General features: G+C 36.3%; 2 protein-coding genes across 2 annotated transcripts in view; one reads left to right on the plus strand and one right to left on the minus strand.

The window, feature by feature from the left end:
- Positions 1-19,697, minus strand: part of LOC114940899 (uncharacterized) — an 82,847-nt gene extending 63,150 nt beyond the window's left edge. Inside the window, exon 1 of the mRNA XM_029315678.2 lies at positions 19,079-19,697. Within this exon, the coding sequence (XP_029171511.1) occupies positions 19,079-19,139 (61 nt within the window). The 5' untranslated portion in view covers positions 19,140-19,697. The remainder of the gene's footprint in view (positions 1-19,078) is intronic.
- Positions 19,698-20,504: 807 nt separating this feature from the next.
- The window catches only part of RpL29 (ribosomal protein L29), a 112,661-nt gene continuing 112,334 nt past the window's right edge, over positions 20,505-20,831 (plus strand). Inside the window, exon 1 of the mRNA XM_085488632.1 lies at positions 20,505-20,520. The gene's annotated coding sequence lies outside the window, so the exon portion shown is untranslated. The remainder of the gene's footprint in view (positions 20,521-20,831) is intronic.

Genomic DNA, 20,831 nt, shown 5'->3' on the forward strand with positions numbered 1-20,831 from the left:
TCTAAGAGTCTTGACGTGTTGTCAAACCGACACTATGTTCGTTCTTGACATCTTAAAATTATAATTTTATTTTTATTTTCACAAAACACTTGATAAGGACTCAAAGAAGGGTCGAAACGTTGTGATTTAGAGAAGAGTCTTACCTTTTTTTTAAAAAAAATAAAAAACTAAAAAAATTTAATCATGTTCCTCCTGGAAAAAAAACCCTATGGACGCCCATGTGCGCACACATACAAGGCGAAAGTCCATTAAAACGTCTGAACGTTTATAAGCTCCGCGTATGTAAAGTCGGCGCATTTATCATACGTCTGAAACTTCTCCCCAATTCTCGCGCAAAATCCACGCTATATTTCGCAGGGATCATTTAAGGGTAGCCCCGGGTGCCCACGGATCAACTTTTAAACGCGCGGCGATCGCGCGAAGCGCGTTTATGCACCCCCGGGGATCCATAATAGCGAGTTTAACGCGAGCATAAATAGATTAATCGGCAAAACTTGGCGACTCTCCCTGCTCGTGTATGTATATTTATAACGGGACGCGCTTCACATAAGCTTGCGTATATCCTCCGTGAATCACGGCGCGGCAAGAAGCCGTATCGTACAAGGAAGCGCCTCGTCGACGCTCCTAATTGCGCGATAATTGCCCGGCAGCAAAGTCGTCGTCGCGTTCAAGTCACGGTGAGAGAAATAGTTATTCTCCCTCTCTCTTGACGTCCTCGAACTTTCTTTCTCGCGCGACGCTAAATGGACCACTTGGGCGCGCAAAAAGGAGTAATTACGTTTTTCAATCTTTATTCCACGTGTAAATGTTTTTCACATTCGCGTTATTAATAAATATATGTTTTTACAATAATCGAGGTATTTTTATATCAATTCGACCAATACTAGAGCTATACATTGTTTATTTATTACAACGTTTCGACCATCGGTTTTGGTCCTTTTCAAGTACAGGTTCTAATGCAATATAAGGTTAGCGCCACGATCCTTCAATGATTTAAGTTTTCAACGTGAATTATTAACAGCTTGTCAAAATTACATGAGAGAAATCGTTGTATCATGATGAAAATCAGTTAAACATATATGATATATAATTTTACAATAATATCGCTCGTAAATTACACATGTATTAATAGTGTACCATAAAAAAAATATAGGATATGTTTCGCGCAAGGAGAAAGATGATTCCGAGATGAATTAATTTTCCGAAACAGCGTTTAATTCCGAAAATTCCTCCTTTCTAAGTTTTCGGGAAGATGTCCGCGAAATATGTTGACGATGACGGATATGAATAGGTGGGATAAGTTTATCTATCGGCTAACTTGACTAATTTAAGGGGGAAAACTTAAAGCGCGATGGCTGGAATCGCCGGGAAGTGGACCGGATTGTCGGCGTTGCTCGCCGGAAATTTCAGGTCGGTTTCCGCATCAGACGTCACTGTACTTGACAGCCGCGTTTGAATGTAATTATGCCAATTTAATAAGCCGATCCTGTGAAACAGAGAATCCAGCTAACGCTTGTCATCATGCGAGACTCGCGAGAAGGATTTATTAACATTGAAGGAGCTAGAGATGTCAAGAAAAGCATTTTGTATTATATGTAATATTTCATATTATCTGTCTGCGCAAAGTAAAATTTCAATCATTTTTTTATTAAATAATAGTGTTATAAAATAAAATTTTCTTTTTTAATAAAAATATTGTTTTTCAAAAATTTGTTTTGTGTTTTAGACACACGCAATATATGACATTTCAGGTTGCATCAACTATATTTTTATTGTGAAAATAAAGTATAAAATAAAATGAATATATAAAATGAGTACATAAAATGAATATTAGAAACTATTTTATTTTACGAGGCAACATATAATACGGAGTCTTTTTAATTTTGCGAGTAAAATGTCTAAATTGTGTAAAACAGAGAGAACAGTAAACTATACAGATTTTCACATTTTACGTAATAAAAGAAAGAGAAATATGAAGTTTTATTTTACATATTTACATATTTTCCTCGGAATATTTAAAAATTAAGTTAGCCCAACTACTATCATCGTCTATACTTACTTAGATAATCTAAAAAGAATAGACTCGGTAGATTTTCATGATCTCACGAGGAAAATTCAGGAGACAACGAGATGAATATCTGCGTAAATAATTTCAATAATACTGATTGACATAATTGCAGAATACATTTTATTTCCCATTTCAAAAACACTCTGTGAATTTGAGGTACAAAATTTCCGCTAGACAACAGAAGAAGCTTCTTACACGCAATTGGGGATATTAATAAATCTCGTAAATTTCTGTGCAAAAGTGCTTTCTCCTTCTCTTCCCTCGCGTAGTTGGAACGAATAATCCCTGTTAAATCCTTTTTGATTAACTTCACTTGAACTTGTACGTCTCGCATGAAGAGCTTGACACGTATTTATCGTGGCGCGTAAAATCTCCATCGCAAGAACCCCGTTGGCCACGGCCATCTGGGTCAACGGATATAATTGCTTTTGTCTCCTCGAATATTCGCCAGCTGACATTAATCCGGAGCGTGTCTGTTTCGCCGTATCTGTTCGCGACGTAATAAGAGACTTATTTTAGATTCGATCGTGCGTCACGTTTTCATTAGTCAAGAAACGCTGGGGAAAAAAAAATATATATATATATATACATTTCGTTGTTCTTTCTTCCGCGGAAGACGTTAACCGCCGACGAGATCCTCGAGGACGAGCCCTGAATTCGAAATCAGTCGCGTACTCTGCGTGTCGCAGCTCATATAAGTTTGCCAAATTTACATTTTGAACATGTGCGATGGATTATCATCTCTCCGTAATGTAATCTCCCTGTACATAATAATACGATATCTAATAATGTATAAGTTGCGTGTATTAATAACGTTGCGAGATTTTTTTATCAACCTCTCTGAGTGTTGTTTTTTACAGAGAGCAGTGTTTACTGTTATCTAAATAAAATTATATAGACGATCATCTAGATGAAATTTTAGCGTCATCTTAATCTGTTTCATCTCTATAGCTGCATCTTAGATGAAAAAAGTGTTATCTTTATTAAATTATCTATAGAATAATGTTCAGCTAATTTGATTTAAAGTCACAGCATGTAAAGATACTTAAGTAATGAAGCTTAAGCAGCAAACGATAAAAATTTATAAATAAAAATATGGAAATATTTTTATATCCCCTTTATAATAAGTTACATTTTTTTTTATAATTGTGTTTACAAGCGGTGTTAAAAATAATATTATCTGGAAATGATCTAGATAAATCGCCATATAATTTTATCTTTTATCTAGATGTACAATATTTAAAACAAAATGATCTTCATCCTATCTAAGATGAGTATATATATTTTCATCTCATCCTAAGCTAGCTAATTTAAAAATCATCCAAACACAACACTATGGCAGAAAGAGAGAGACTTATATTCGGATCGAGCGGGAAATATAGGTATAATGGACATCTCGCGTTCCCGCCCTCTTTGCTCAACAATGCTGGAGAGAAAAGACGCAGGGAACCTGGACGGTTAATTAACGGGGCGGACGGAGAAGTAGGTTTCTGTGTATTCGTGCTGCAGAGAGAGCGCAAGCAGGCGGAAACAGATTTTTCACCGCGGCCGGAGGACTGGAAAAAGAGTTGGTCGCGCGCGATGAAAAATGAGAGGACGATGCGCGACGAGGAACTCGGATCGCCTCGAGGCATTTCCAGTTGTATCGGGAAATGGAATACGTGATAACCGAGGCTTTTTCATTTTGACGAAAACCTATATATACACGGAATGGACCCGATTCGCGCCGAGTCTGAACAATCTCCAAATTCTTAACGCGTCAGAGAAATTCGCGCTAATCAGTGTTACATATAATATAATCTCATTTACATCATTTATGTAATAGTCCGCGAAGAAAAACTTGTAAAAATGTTACCTCCTCTTTTTTCTCTTCTCTTAAAAAGTGAGGAAATGTTGAACCGCCAAATGGAGCGCTGCATCAATTAAACATCCAGCGAGAGATGTAAAAAGTTTTCGCGCTGTTGTTCAATGAAAGTTGCGATATAACACGTAATATTAACGCGCGATATTCCGCACTCTGCTCAAATCATTTTATTCGGATTATAAATAGAGGTTTGTATAATTATTTATCAGTGTCATCGCAATTTTGCAAATATTTATCTTCTTATACGAATCATTAAATCGAATAATTTCGGTAATGGCAAGCTGTTATATTAACGATTCGTTTATTAATTTATTTGAGAAGAATAATATTTTCGAAAACTATGCCTAATTATTCGATTTAAATAAAATCTATTTAAATGACGATGTAAAATTCGATGTATACGATAATAGTTTCTTCAAATTTAATTATTTTGACCATTGTTATCCAATAGTCGATTTTTGCATCCGGTGAGGAATAAACTTTTATTTTACAGTAACAAAACAAGCCAAATACGCACAAATATATTTTAATTTTCTATTCTTTTAAACTTCTATTTATTGTATTATATATAAATCCATTTTATATATTTTGCCTTTTTGTTATTTCTTTTTTGTTTTTTTTTAATCAGTTACAATTCAGGGCAATAACGATTGCGCGAGCTTCGTATAATTTCCTTTCAAACGCACAATAGCTCAAACATAGTTTTCCTTTTTTTTTTTTTGAAATTTTTGGCGGATGTAATAACTGAGAAAAAAGAGAAACGCGATGTATAGAAATACAAACATCATCTATCTCTATCTCTCCCCAGCCTCTCACTCGACTGTCCGTTCTTTTCAATCGTGCATGAATAAAAGTTGCCCGTCAGACAGGAGGCGGATAAACGCGATCGTAGCAAGATCGATGCAGACGGAGTCTCATCACGACGATACCGTTGATAGAAGGAACTTCCTCCGGGATTAAAGACCGCCATTTAATTTCCGCTTTACGAAACAAGCGAAAATGACGACGGTCCAAACGAGAGAGAAAGAGAGAGAGAGGACCAGTTGGAATCGTTAATGAGACCTCCTATCCGAATATAACAAAAGTCCCGTTTTTGAATTGCAGATTTTTTCGCGGACGAGCCAAGATAAGAGCGTCGAGGAAAAATGTCACGAATCGCGTCACGCGCCTAGATTACGAATGCAGAATGATTTATCGGATTATATTTTCCAGATATTCCCGACGGAACATTGCTCCGTAGACGAATTTGGATGGAACATCGGTTGAATTATGCATCTTGGCTATGAAAACACTCAGTTCTTCTCCAAACAGCTCGTTCTCGATTAAAAAAGTAGATCGTTTTGCGTTCAATAATATACACAGTTATATATGTATATACACTGAAAAAGAAGATTTGTTAATTTGATTAAACCTTTCAACTAAATTACCATTTTGTTAATCGAACATATATTAATATTTAAGTCAAATATACGTGTCGTTAAATTTAATATATTTAATTTAAATATTTTTTATGTTCAATTAACAAAATAATATTTAGTTGAAAATTTTAAGATAACAAATATTTTTTCAATCGTAGTTTCTCGAAATACGCTTGAATTACAACTACACAACGCAAGTGATTAGTCGCCTGCATTTTTACATCGCATATGTCGCTATCGCAGTGTTTAACACGTATGAAAAAAAAACATCAATGTCATCAACGATGCACGATGAAGGCTTCTTATCCCGATCTCGCCGCTCCATAAATAGTCGCGGTGACATCGATTAATCGATTTCGCTGCTTTCTCCAGTAACGTTCTCGCGCTTTACGATTGAACTTCCAAATTCGTAGTCGAGGATGCGCGCTGGAGATTTTCTCGAAAGATTTTCGCGTCTTGGGTGAATTCTCGAGCCCCGAAAAGAACATCATCGAAAATGTCAAGGTGAAGCATTTTCATGTCGCGCGATGGGATGGCTATGTTGCCCATCATCGTCGTGAGGATTAAGAGGGAGAAAACTTTTAGCAGGTTTATGTCGAAGGAAGAGAGAAAGCTGGAAGGAGACGTCACTATTAATACGAGTTTGTAACTTTGCGGAAAATTGCGACGGGGAAATGCGTAGGCACTTGAAAGCATCCGTATATGGATGACAGTATATCGATGACCGATATACTGTACACGTGGTTTCTCGAGCGTCATGCGGAAAATAAAAAAATAGCGCGACCGGAGCGGAGGAAAATGTTAGGAATTTGTAATTCCGGTCCCTACACGCGAATATATCAATTTTTATTCGCCAGATCTGCAATAAAAATACGAAAATGGCGAAAGATGTATACCTCCTCCACGCATATGTACAGTTTACACGTGTGTGTGTGTGTGTGTACACGTGTATTGCAGCGTTGTTTAACTTAAATATTCATTGAAATTTTAATCGTAGAACGCGGGGCTCACTGCGCATCGTGGATTTATGAGCAAGCGGGTCAAACCACCCAACACACAGCGTCCCGGATAATGCTAGGGGTGTGTGAGAAAAGGGCTGGAAGAAACCACCAGCCACAAAGACGTTATTAATACGAGCTCGCAAGCGCATCCATGCGATCCAACTGGAAATTACTCCAGGCCCTTTCTCCTCTATTTTCTCCACTTCACGAATTGTATTTTCCGTGAGTGTCAACGGCCAATTCGCCGCGAGAGAGAGAGTGATCGAAAATAAGTGTCGAAAATTTACTTTCGTCCTGTCAAATGTCATACCGTCAATTACCCTGTTCAAAACAATTATAAAATTTAATAGTTTATAGCTCGTACAAATTAATATACATATAATAATAATAATAAATTGAGGCTTTCTTGAACGAGCAAATATAGCATGTAAAAAATTTTTAATCGTGTATTTATTAAAAAAAAATTAGACCAGAACGAGAGCAGTCGTTTCTTATAGTTTTTTGAATGCTAAATACGAAAAATTTCTCAAAACTGTGACGTGATGAAATAATTTGGAAACCAGATTCGCATTCAGCATCTAAAAAACTAAGAAACTATTAGTCCGGTTAATTTTTTTGTTGAACAGTGTTAAATACAATAATTGAAACACGAACGAAAGTTGCATGTAAAAAATATCGATATCCTTACTTGTCGATTTAATGCTATTATTCTAGTGGAAGATACCAAGAGCGCATTCGAATGAAAAAAATATGCCATAATTACCACTTAAATTTCTAATTCAGTGCTGTTTCGACTTCGTTTGGATAATCGAAAAAAACAAATATCTACAAAGAGAATTAATTAAATGAACGAGAGCGGATCAAATGCTTTTATAAATTTCTGATGCACTGACATTTTAATTAATTGCGGTGGAGCATAGTTGCGAGGAAAGCATTCTTAAAATCAAAGATCTCGAAAATTTCGCAAAGGTCAGCCTCGTTTGCGATTGCTCGATTGCCGGCCGCGATTGTAGGTATGCATTTTTATCTGGAAAATGACGGGTAATCTGCGCTGACATTTCATGAAAACGCTTTATTGCAGCGCAGTTCTGACAAGTCATTCCGATCTCTCTTGCACGGAACAAAGTCATTCGGATAAAACATTACTTGCGCGACGTTTAAACCCTTTGCTACGTCAAAATAAATATCACAATCGGCGAATAATCTCTTACATTCTACCTAATTTCTTTTCTGTCACGCAGTAGCGCGTATATATATATATACCTGTCCTCTCGACAAAAATTCCTGTGTATTCCCTATAGATTCCATTTATGGTAAAAATATCATATGCGAAACTTCAAAATTCGAGACATGATTTACGCGGAGACGCCCGCTTCTATCAATATTTATCTCGAGGCTTTCATATATATATATATATATATATATATATATATATATATATATATATACACAATTTCATATATACACCGGCGACTGCTCCAGATAAATCTGGAAGCGAAGAACGGCGCGAGGGTCTTCCATTAAGGATCTTTTCTGCGAAATCGCACCGCATCATCATCATCCATTCCGTAGTCGTGTAAATTCGAGATCGTATTTGCGACCGCGAAAAGCACCGCGAAAGTCTTCCCTTCCCTTTTTTTACATAGTTCGACGTGCAAGAAATCAAATTTCACCCCGGGACATCGGCGCCGGTTAACATTCGCGACCGCGCGAGCGGCTCGTAAATCACCTTGACAAATGCACGAGCGTGGGGCGATAAATCGCGGCGGAATTTTTAATCCGCGAAACGAGCGGAAGAAAGGATTTAGGCGGCGGCAGACGAGAAGCGGCTCGACAGGCAGACGAAATCGGGAAAATGGAGCTCCTCAAAGTGTGCGAATGTAGTTGCCGACAATAAGTTTTTTTTTCGGGTCGACTCGAGGGTAAAATGAGTCATACGATTATTCGTTTTTTTTCTGGCATGCCTCTTCCATCGTCAAATAAAAGATCTTTTCTCTCCGAGAGGAAGAATACATAGTATCTCTAGGAGAATCAAATTTATTTTCGCTTCGCTGATTATTATTTATATTATTACGAATCAAATATAGATCTCACTTATTTACATATATATATATATATATATATATATATATATAAATTATATATATAATTATATAAATTTCTTCCGTTGCGCGAATATTTTTTGATGGAACTGCAATCTATGTGAACGTGATTAAAAAAATATATATATATAATACATTATTTATGCATGTCCGAAATATCGGATGCAATTAATTTGTCGACCAAATCTCTTCGTAAATAAATGTTAAATGTTGTCGGAGTCGCGCGCGCGGTACGCAAAGTAACAACAGAACTGTTGATGCCGCTTGATCGAATTATTCCGTGAGTCACGCAACATTCCACTCTTCATGCAAGACAAAAGACCAATATAAAATGAACGTCAAACGGAAAGACGAAGTTGACGAGGTTGGCGTGGTAGAAATTAACTTACAAGAATTTGCGGCACGCGAAAGACGCGAGTGACGTTGGAACTTATTGCGCCCCCGCGGGCTTTAAATTAAGACTTTACTTTACTCAAGATTATACATTATATATAATATATGTATATATATATATATATATATGTATGCTCGTGCGAAAGTTATTCCCTAATAATGCAGTAAACGTATTAGTGCACGTTATACTCGCTCGACTTGCTTCCTAAGATGCTGAAATTCCTGAAAAACATTTTAACCCACGTTAATAAAATTACGCATCAATAATTAAATCCAACTACATGCGAAACTCCGCTAAAAGTTGAAGCAAAAAATGACAAAAACTTTTCTCCGATTTTATTGACAGCGTCTCAACAAAATCTAATTAGGACCTAATACAAAACGATAATGTAATGATAATTATTTTAATTAACGAGTGAAAAATCTGTGACAGCTAGCAGAATTGAGATTTATCAAGATTGCGCGTTGTAAATGCATTCAGCAAACAATATAGGTGCATTCAATATTTACGTTTAATATTTGCGATGGATACCCGCCGCGTCATTTATAACATACGTCGGAGAAACGTCAAGTCTGCAGAAAACGAAGAACGAGCCATCGAGAAACGCCCGGACGCGCCTTTTAATCTAAAAATCTGATGCGCGACGCCGCGTCGGGGGAGCTAGAGCCATTATTTTCCAATTTTACGCCGCTTCGACGTGCAAAACAGCATCTTACGGTGTCGACAAGTAGGACGACGGCGCGGCGTTAGGAAAAATGGTCGCCCTGGGAAGGAAGACGCGACAACAAAAAGATCGCGCGCCGTGTGGTTCCGCGACGGCGAGAAGTATCTGAAATTCTCGACGGAAGTTTTATCAAGTTTTCGACCTGCTGTGTGCTGAAAGTGGGCTTGCGAGGGTATGAGTGGGATGCGATCGGGGTTGAGAAGGGTCGCCTCGAGAATGCAGCTCTTTCACTCTAAGCCCCTCGAATCGCATCGGTTCACCGAGCCTTCGTTACGTGCCGCGAGCAAACACGATGAATTATTGTCGTCCGTTCTTCGCGCGACCTCGAGTCCTCCTATCACTAAGGAGTCACGTCCTGGGATATCTCTTTTGCAATAATTTCGCAAAGCCGCACGATATTATACGCCATTGTAAATAGCCTTTGTGCTCGAGATAAAAAGTGACAAATAAGACACCGCAGAGGTGGGCAAAAAATGTATAGAAATGGAACATTAAAATATCCTGGTGTATAAATTATTTATCGCTTCCCGTTAAATTATAAATTATCAATGTGAAATGATAATTAACTCGCGCGTTAATTAAAATAATATTTGAAATATTTACGAATTCTACGCATACACAAATCGGAAATAAATATGTCAAATGTGTGTGTATTTCTCTAGTTGTTAAAAACAACTAGAGAATAAAATCAATTGAAATAATTATATTTATGCGGTACACTGTTTACATATTATTTTCTTACATCTTTTATTTGAACTACATATATTCATTATTAAAAATTGCTTTCTCTCTCTTATTTAAAGCGTTTAACTTTTACAATATATCGCTCTTTCAATTTACCATATATTTTGCATATATATATATATATATTTCATAAAATATTTCAAACCAACAAAATAAATTCTTTTCATTTTCGATGTCAGTATTTCAATCGTTGCATACTTAATGTAATTAAATAACATTCATGATGAAAAAGGGGATGATCATATTTTTCCAAGTGAATTTCAAGGCACTCCGCTTGGATTCTTTCCTACCCTTTCTTATATAATCATCCAAAGGATCAGGTGTCTTTGACGCGCCGGCAATTGCTATCCCTGAGACGGCGCAAAATACGGCTCATTATCTAAGCATTAGTAGATTGGCCGCGCGATATTAAAAGCCCATTAAGCGGCACACGGCCACCAAGTGGATAGATCGAAGGAGAGACGGAGAAAGAGAGAGAACGAAAAAGAAAGGAAATAGAAAGGGGGATGAATGCGAAAACGGTAGACACACAGAAGCAGATAGCTTTATCGGCGTTTACACACAAACACACACACACACGCATCATACTCCAGAGTTTCGGAGCGTCTGTAAGCTCCAAAATTAAACGGAAATTACTTTAAGCTAATAGGTCAGTATCGAATCCACCACCGTGACGTAAAGCTACGAAACTACGTGCCTGATTTTCTAGTTTCATCTATCCGGCCGTTCTCCGTTCTTGCGGAGAGAAACGCGTCTTTAAACCGCTCTCTCCGAGGATTACAAATTCAATTGCGAAGCTCGTTTCAGCGCGCGGCCCGATTGCGTTTCTAATGTAAGTTATTTCATTAGCGACTGCGTTGTTCCGGGTTAAGGGAGTTTTAAAGAACGATATATACTTGTGCGGGATAATAAATGCAAAGCGAGGTTAGAGGAGAAGTTTATGCGAAATTCCCTCAGTGATGTGTGGGTGGGTGTGTATGTTTTCGTGTTTTTGTGCATGTGCGCTCAATATGTTTGACTCGCAATGTCGTAAAAGATAAAGTTGAAGAATTCGCAACTGTGAGAAGCAGCTATTATATATAGGGAAAGAAAGAAAGAAAGAAAGAGAAGAGAGAGAGAGAGAGAGAGAGAGAGAGAGAGAGAGAGAGAGAGAGAGAGAGAGAGAGAGAGAGAGGTATTGTGAAGAGCGCACTGTGTATGACAGCAGTCTACATTTGAACTGGGTCGCGTACGTTCCAAGCGGAATTGAACTCTTCGTCTCGATGCATTACTTCCGGCTTGCCGTGAAGTTTTAAGCCGTGTTCGATTTGTCGATACATCGTGTCGAGGCTGTAAATACTTTTTAACGCGGTTATTCCTTCATGCAAAATATTCGCCGCGCAGTGTTTCGCAGAAAATGAAGAATCCCTGAAAGAACTGATTTATCACACAACAGACGAGCCGAACGAATTTTTTGTTACGATTGGGAGAATATGTTGATTCTCTCGAGATATATATATATATATATGCTTTCTTTATTTTATAAAAAATTCAGTATTTTTGTAATTCAAACAGTAATCTTAATCATTTATTTCTATTTTGGGACAAAATGATGAGATAATAATATTTTATCCTTAATATTTACTTTTTTGTGTCGATATGGTATAAATTAGATTTATTAGCATTTATTAATTATCATTGATGAATTATTCGATTATTATTAACTTCGCTGTTAGAGCTATAGAAATGCATATCCCTACGTCATCGAACACTGGTGACGTCATCGACAAGATTACAATAGCAAACATATACAAAGATAGGATGCATATATAGTCACGATCCTATTATTCTACGTAAACCAACAAAGTGTCACGAAAATAGATACTGATATATGAATATCGAGAGCTCGACAAACTCATGATTATGGATGACCTTTGTGGGAGAGATTTTTAGGCCCTTCACACCCGTTATTCGGTTAAATGATCTAGCTAAATTTATAGCTATAAAACGCTCATATAAATGTTCCCTATAAAAATCACCTCTTTTTTGTTCCTTCACTTATCCTTGAAAAATAAATACGTTTTAATTTGCGCTCGCGAGTAAAAAGATCGAGATAAGAAGAGCTTTAATCATGCTTGCAAACGTGTTGCATTCCGTTTCTTCTGCATTTGCTTGTGATTTTCACGATATCTCTTCGAAGAGATCGAATCTCTTTGAGATGCATCGTTCGGATCAGATGCATTTGTAACCAGTCCGGCTTCGTGATTTCTCTTGTCAATGACGAAGAATACTCTTTAAGAGCTCTTTACTTGTTTCGCATCGCTTGAACATGGGAAAAGGAAACGTCTTGTTTTCTCAAATATACAGCAAGCTGCGTTCGTTTAAAACGGATGGAAACGAACGCAATTCATTTGATACTCGAAAGAGCCAGCGACGGAAATGCGGAAATGTATCTTATCCGATGTATGCAAATTCCACACACACACACAGTAGTACGGATTTAAATTTTTCCGGCTTACGCGAATACGTATATATTCGACACGCACGGCGTTTAAATTATGGAGGCGATATTTTGAGACGATCCCGGAGGATAATGAATTGCGTCGTCGAATGTCCGATCTGGCTGTCAGATCCGGTAACCTTGCATGACACGATGATGTTCTAATTTCACCGAACAGTGGTCCAGTTTCCCTCGTTAACAATGGCCGACCGACACCCGTGTATTCTGCTCGTGATCCTCGGAAGATTAAGTGGCCGTCACAAATTTGACGTCAGTGAAAGACGTCGGTCAGTTTTGCGCTTTTCCAATCTTTCATTTTCTTCGGAGAGATGAATCTGGATTTGGATGGGTTCAGCCTTAGATAGAAACTTCGCGGATCGATGAAGCGCCTCGTAAATTATTCGAGGTATAGTGTTGTGTTTAGATGATTTTAAAATTAGCCAGCTAAAATATGTCAATTTATCTTAGATGATTTTGTTTTAAATATATTATCTAGGTAAAAAATAAAATTATATGGCGATTCATCTAGATAATTTCCAGATCATATTTTTAAGACCGCTTATGTAAACACAATTTTTAGATGATTTTAAAATTAGCCAGCTAAAATATGTCAATTTATCTTAGATGATTTTGTTTTAAATATATTATCTAGGTAAAAAATAAAATTATATGGCGATTCATCTAGATAATTTCCAGATCATATTTTTAAGACCGCTTATGTAAACACAATTTTTAAAAAATGTAAATTTTAAAAGGTATATATAAAAATATATTCATACTTTTCTTTATGTGCTGCGACTCTAAAATCAAATTATCTGAACTATTCTAGATAATTTAATAAAGATAACACTTTTTTCATCTAATAAAGAAAAGATGAGATAAGAATATAAAGATAAAATGACGCCAAAATTTCATCTAGATGATCGTCTGTATAATTTTCTTAAGATAACAGCAAACACTGCAGGTACACTTGTGTTAAAAAATAACACACCTGTGCAACAACAAGATGTTGAATGAGCTAAACGAATACATCGAGAGAGGATGTATTACATTTATCGAGGACGATGAAAAACATGGATAAAACCGATTTCGAATCGAATGAACTGGTAGTAACTGGCGTTCTTGAAAATAAGGCCGACATCAGCGCAAAACGCGATATAAGCATGGAAAGAAAATGATAAGAACCGTGGAAGAGAGAAAACGGGAAGAGAAACGCGTTCCTCGAGTAATATCATTGCGCGAGGAATATGTCTTTGAGAAAGACGCTTCTTCTCCTTTGTTATTCGCTCTCGCTATAGACAACCGACAAGATGGTATTAACATTTCCCATAAATAGTATCAACATTTTACAGAAGAGAAATATGGCATTTCATCGCGCTGACTATGCACCGAGGATTTGGTAAATTTATTTGGACGCAGCCGACATTCGTCGGATCAAGATTATATATTCTTAGCTTAATTTCAAACGATACAAAGAAAACATTCCACATATTTCAAAATTCATTTAAAATATGAAATCTGAATTTAAACAGAAAATACATAAAAATATCAAATGACTGAAGCAAGGTATATATGTTATCATTTAATATCATTATTCATATGATATTAATATCTCGAATGAGAAATATTTCTTCATTAATTTCAAATTCATATAAAAAGAAAATGTTTGATAATTTTTTTTTCATTAAAAAATGTGACATTTTTAATTAAAGCATTTACTCTTCTCGTGGCGTAATTTGAGAAGCGCTCTATTGTGAAATTATCAAGGGAAAATGAGTCAAATATATCATTAAACGGATGTACTAATGGACGCGAGAAAATATATCATGAAACGGAACCGAAATCACGATATGTGCAACGGCAGTGAATGAGATTATGCAGCTGCTTACCAGCCGGTTTCGATAAAGGTGATAAATGGGGCGATATAGGCGTTAATGTGAAACGTCATAAATGATAATTTCACGGCTTCTGCGATTAATCCCCGAACCTGAAGCTTCGATCATATCGAAGAAAATTGAAAACGATCGAAATTTCGATTCAAAAGTCGAGGCACAAATTGTTGCCGTCATCTTACGAATCGGGGTTATATTTTTTAGAGTTGATATTTTGTTCTCTGTCACTCAAAACCGTCGATGCACCATCAATCGAAGATTAACGGCATCGAACATGACTACACAAAGGAAAAGGGGCCGCGGAAATTCGGTCAAACGTATAGACATTTTCCCCGACCTATTTTTCCAAAGCTATATATATCTTCAACTTTAAAACACGCGAATGTATACCTATACATATATCCGATTTCGATTAACTCGCTATATGAGATGGACGAGTGCTAAAGAGGGACAAAATTTCGCATAACGATAAACATTGCCAGAATGGAAGTTTGGAGTATATTGATGCTCCATCAAATATAAATGTATCGGTTTATGACGTATATACACTTTTTCTAAAAGTACAACAGTTAAAACATGCGCGTGCTTTTTAAAAGCTTTTGACCATTGATGATTATAAAATAAATAATTCAATGTCCATTTCATTCAGGCAATCTATATAATTGACAATAGAAATCTATCGACTGTTGTGCATACTTATTTTATCCTGGTATATATTTCGTATGCATTGTATATATGAATACGTGCTTTTAATATTCATCGAATATATTTTTCTCCTTTGTATTACACGACACATAAAATTAATAATATAGAAAAATAGTAATCAACTCCTTTTCTCTTGACCAAACTGGCAATTATATTTATTTAGAAATCACAACGTTTCTATATACAAAATTTCGTTTTGGTTGAACTTCTCATTATTCAAATTATATATGGTTTCCAAATATTTGTTTGTACAGATCACTTGATAAGGATCAAATATAATGATCGAAACGTTGTGATTTCTAAATAAATATAATTGCCAGTTTGGTCGAGAGAGCAAAGGAGTTGATTATTATTTTTCTTTATAACACTGACAACCCTTAATATCTTCCACATCTATTCTATTTAATAATATAGATTGCTATCCCGAATTCGTCACGAATTCACGTATGTCGTCTAAAGCAGGTCTTAGAGAAAAATACGTAACTATATACCAGCATTGAATCATTTCGCCTCGATAGAAGATACGCTGGTATGAATTATCCTATCTAAATACAAATCCCCGCGGAAGGTAAACAATTGTATTCGCCGCGGGAGAGAAGAGCGCCTTCGCAGGACAGCGATTATGTTCGCTGGCGAGCGAGGATTAGGTACAGATTTATCCAACCCTCGTTTTGTAATCCCTCGCGCGCGGACGCACTGAGTAATAAAGCGATAAAGGCTCTCACGGTTGCGCATCTCTTGTATATTTACGACGCCGTATCGCGCGCTTCACCGTTGAATAGAGAAAGCTCCGCTACGTCGAGATTATCTGCTTCCGTCCCGTAGACGGGACATTCGCGATTCCATATATATATATATATATATATATATATCCATCGTTCTATTAGATACTACCCCCATGAGAAAAGATATATATATATATATACGAAAAAACGCAATTTCGATGATTAAAATGCAGCGTTATTTTATTATATTCTCGTTTCTATTGATTTTGTTGAAAAATAATAATTAAATTATAATCAGGGTTAGGCGGATACTTCGATACAAAATATATTAGTATATATAATTATATTTATATAAATAGAAATATATTTCAATACTAATTGTATTTAAATGCATTTATAAATACTTTTAAATACAATTATTTTTTAAATTTTCTGATTATATACTATATACTTAATATTAAAATAATTACAAAAAAATTATCTACTATTATTTAAAAAACTTAATTTTTTTAAATAATAGTAGATAATGAAATTTTTTAAATAATAGTAGTAATAGATGATTTTATTATAATTACTTTAATATTATATAAGTATAATTTAGTCTGACGGTAGAATTATATGAAAATAATATCAAAAGTAAGTTCATTTCAACTCTTTGAAAGATAAGTTTATTTATTTGAACTTTAAACTTTATAAAATAATAATAATTAAAATAAACCTAGTACATTTAAATTAAATATTTAATTACAACATTCAAAATACTTGATTATTCGGTATTTAAATACTATATTTAAATAACATACATATTTAAATACATATCTCAGATACTTTAAGATACATATCTGCCCAACCCTGATTATAATTATTATTATAATTTGTTAATATAAATTATACGTAATTATAATTCAAATTATGGAGAATTGCGAATATTAATTAATTTTAATGTTTGAGGGAAGGTTTTCTGACAGATCTTATCACCATCAATTCGACCGATACTTTGTCAGAGAGATTTGAAATCTCGGTCTCTGTGACGGCGTTGCTTTCTTCCTCGGAAGTTCGGTGCGAAATACATCCAATTTTACACTGACCGTTTGCTATGCGCAAAGAAACTACAACGCAACTTTCATCCAATTTCAGAAGATCTGACTTCTCTCGCGATGTAATCCGACGGTATAATCGTGCTAATCCTCGACCTGCAATTTCATTCGTCGGGTTTTCAGGTGCGGACGTAATACTCGAGAAAAATCGTTTCGTTTTCCAAACGAGATTACGCTATTATTATTAATAGAAAGAGAGAAAGAGAGTTGAATCGAGATAGATGCTGGATGTATAAAGACGAGTAGAATGCCCTTTCCGAAATGCACTAATTTTATCGAAGCTATAATCCGCGTAAAATGATCATCGATATGTGCACACTTTTTTTAAGAAATCAAACACGCTTCGAAATAAAATCCCCACATTTATATTCTACATCGTTCTTTTTTTATTCGAGAAAATATAAAAAAGTATTAAAATCACTTGCCTACGATTTTATTACAAGAGCCGAAAAATTGATTCTCTCGCGCGACGAAGTACTTGTTTAAAAATTTAAAACTTCTCCGCCGACACGTTTTTTTAATCTTATATATTTATTCGCTCAGATATAGCGAGTCTCTCTCGTCAGGTGGAATCACAATTCGCTGTCGGCTGCGTAATTCAACCTCGTTTCTCATCGTTTCATTTACAATGTCTCGGGTTCTCACTTATGCGGGACAGTTGCAAATTTAATTAACCACGATCTCTAGCGTCCAGTCGCGCGTTGATTTCATCCGAGCATGGACATTCGGACAGAATAATAATCGTTCGTTATCGAGAAAGTTTAGAGATTTCGATAAATGTCGCGAAGCATGACAAAGTTTCTGTTACCCGAATTCTCTTCCTTAACGAGCCGTCGCCATTTTTCTCGTTAAAATGTCACATGACAAGGAACCGCTGTAATGATCGTAATACCGAAACTTCGTTTAATTTGAAATTATCCAGTGAATCAGACGTTCGACAAAATTGTTTTTGTCGCGAATAAAGATATATTTTCCTCTGAATTGTTAATTAATTTAATTAACATAAATTTTCATTATTACATAGTAAGTATGTAATGAAGAAAGAGATCTCCTCCCGGAATTAAGAAAAAATTCAATTTATTCACGAAGCATGTAAAGTTCTTATATTTTTCGCGATAATTAATGACCCTTCAGAGAGTCATTATTGATCTCGCGCACATAATCACATAAAAAAAAACACACACACACACACACACACATATAAAAGAAAGAACTTAGCTACAGTTTTAAATAACGAGTAATTAAATGTGCCTTGTTGAATAAACATACGTGAATGATTGAAGCGCGATTATTTCCGGCAAACGAAATACGGTCAATACGTAGAATCGCGCTAATTACTTGTCGATATTAAATTGAGCAATCCCGATAATTTCTGCGAAATAGTGATCGATCTTGTTTTTTTACGACTTTAACGAAATTGCTGCTATTTATACACTTGCAGTAATTTTTTTAAATTTTATACCGAGTAATATGTAACAAAAAATTATTTATTTCTGAGAATCTTTGCTCCTCTTTTTATCACCACAAAATATTAATTTCTTCACGCAAATAATTTGAATCCATAAGATATTGAAATTGAATAATTCGATGACACATCTGTTTATGGTGCCCGAATATTACATCGCACATTATTTCCCTCCCTTTCTGAAAGGATGCACATTACGCAGTTTCACATAAGCTTCGTCCCACCCTTATCTGACGAACGCGCAACTGTCACTCGCGACTTTAAACGAATAAAAAAAAAAAAAAAAGAAGAAGCTATAAATTTAGCGTCCTATATTAATCTTCGTCGAGACTGATTTCTTCGACGCGCATTATACTCACTAATCTCGAAACGAGGGTGATATCTGACGTTTAACACTCACCGATGCAGACGACGAGCGCCACGGCGAGAATCGGCGGGAAAGCCCTCGAGGACGAAAGCATGCTGCGGCCGGGGTTGTCTGCGAGAAGGATATACGATGCACCCGCGGGAAGCAGGAAAACAGCGGTCACCCGGCCACTTTGGAACGGTCTTCTCCGCGAGACCTGGCGGGAGATCGGACTGATGGAGCCACCCGGTTAGGGGCGGGACCGGGAGTGATGGCCCGCGAAAAACGAAAAAAAAAGGCACTACGACCCGCTCGGTAACCCTTGATCGCTTCACTCAAGGAGGATCGATCATCGATCCCTCACTGTTGAAAAACAAAAATCTTTTCTCCGGTCTCAAGATCTTTTCTTCTTTGATTTATACTTATGTCCCTCGCGAGAGAACGATATATATTTATCGGCGATCCCCTTCCGTTGACTTTTTTTTTTTTCCCTCGCTTTCTCTCTCGTTTATGCAGATCCCTCGCGCGATTGTTAGCGGAATACGCCGCGGATGGTACCGGAAGCGAGAGAGGGTGGGAGAAGAAAGGGCGGTTTTACAAGGAGGCGCGTCCTATAGCACTTACGTCTGTTGCGGCGCCAACGTCGGGACTGACTTTCTCTACGTTATACGGCCGTTCTGCAGCAGTGGCGACGCGCGGCGTCGCGCGCCAGGCCGCGTCGTCGCGCGGATACATCCCGTGTCACGTGTGCGCCTGTGGGCGGATGCTCCGGATGCAGCTGGACGTGTCGCGACGACGCTTTGAAATTCGGCGCGCCGAGACGCTCCTCATCGCTAAAGGATCGGAGGTCGGAGTACAAAATGTCGCACGTGCGTGTCATTATATACGCTCTGATAGACAAGTGTGTAATAAAGTATACGTCATGTGCAATTCGGTAAATGTGTTTCAAATTCAATATGTCTTTTATGTATATTTACGCGATAACGCGCATCCTCGTGTGTCATTTGAAAATATTTATAGCATACTTGGAACCGTGTAAAAAGAAAATTACACATTAATTTGAATATGTGCAAACACACGAAAAAATCTACGCATTAACTCGAAATAACTCGTGAACTTATTCTAAACGCATTATAAGTTTCTTTGTATAATATATATGAGAATTGTTAACGTAGCGTTAAAAAATTAGATATATTTAAAATATCTTAAGATAAATAGTCTTTTAATAGTTATGAAAACTTTATCAAAATTATTATAAAAATAATTATATAAACTCTGTAAAAAGTGTGTCAAATGCTACTGCAAGAATTACACACATAAAATGTTTAAAAAGTGCACGCTTGTTTTTAGAGTGTAATCACGCTTCTCATACTTTATACGAAAATAAACAAGCGATGTTGTGCTGCCGATTTATCTGCGAGACAGACAACTGTTGGAATTTACTTCTAAAACACTGGATTAATCAATCTCTGCTTCGAGTGTTTTTTTTTTTTTTTTTTTATTTTAAATTTCTTCGTAGCCTTCGAAATCTTTAAAGAGGCTGAAGGGTGAAGTGTTTTAATTGAATCGATATTTTTTCAGTGGTCAATATGAATACGTATCTCTTTCGATGTCGAAGAAAACAATTAAAGTTTAATATTCCGCCGATCGACATTCTACCGCGCTTGGAAAGAGGATATAAATTATCATAATATTTGCGTACGAATAAATTATCCGTTTTAATTAAGAAATTCTTCATTACTTTCATCATGGCGATCGTAAAGTTCGTAGTGCAAGCGACAAGTAGCTAAGAAAATTTATTTATTGA

The sequence above is a fragment of the Nylanderia fulva genome, unplaced genomic scaffold (genome assembly GCF_048542155.1).
Source record: "Nylanderia fulva isolate GAGA-0341 unplaced genomic scaffold, ASM4854215v1 Scaffold7, whole genome shotgun sequence".
Lineage (NCBI taxonomy): Eukaryota > Metazoa > Arthropoda > Insecta > Hymenoptera > Formicidae > Nylanderia > Nylanderia fulva.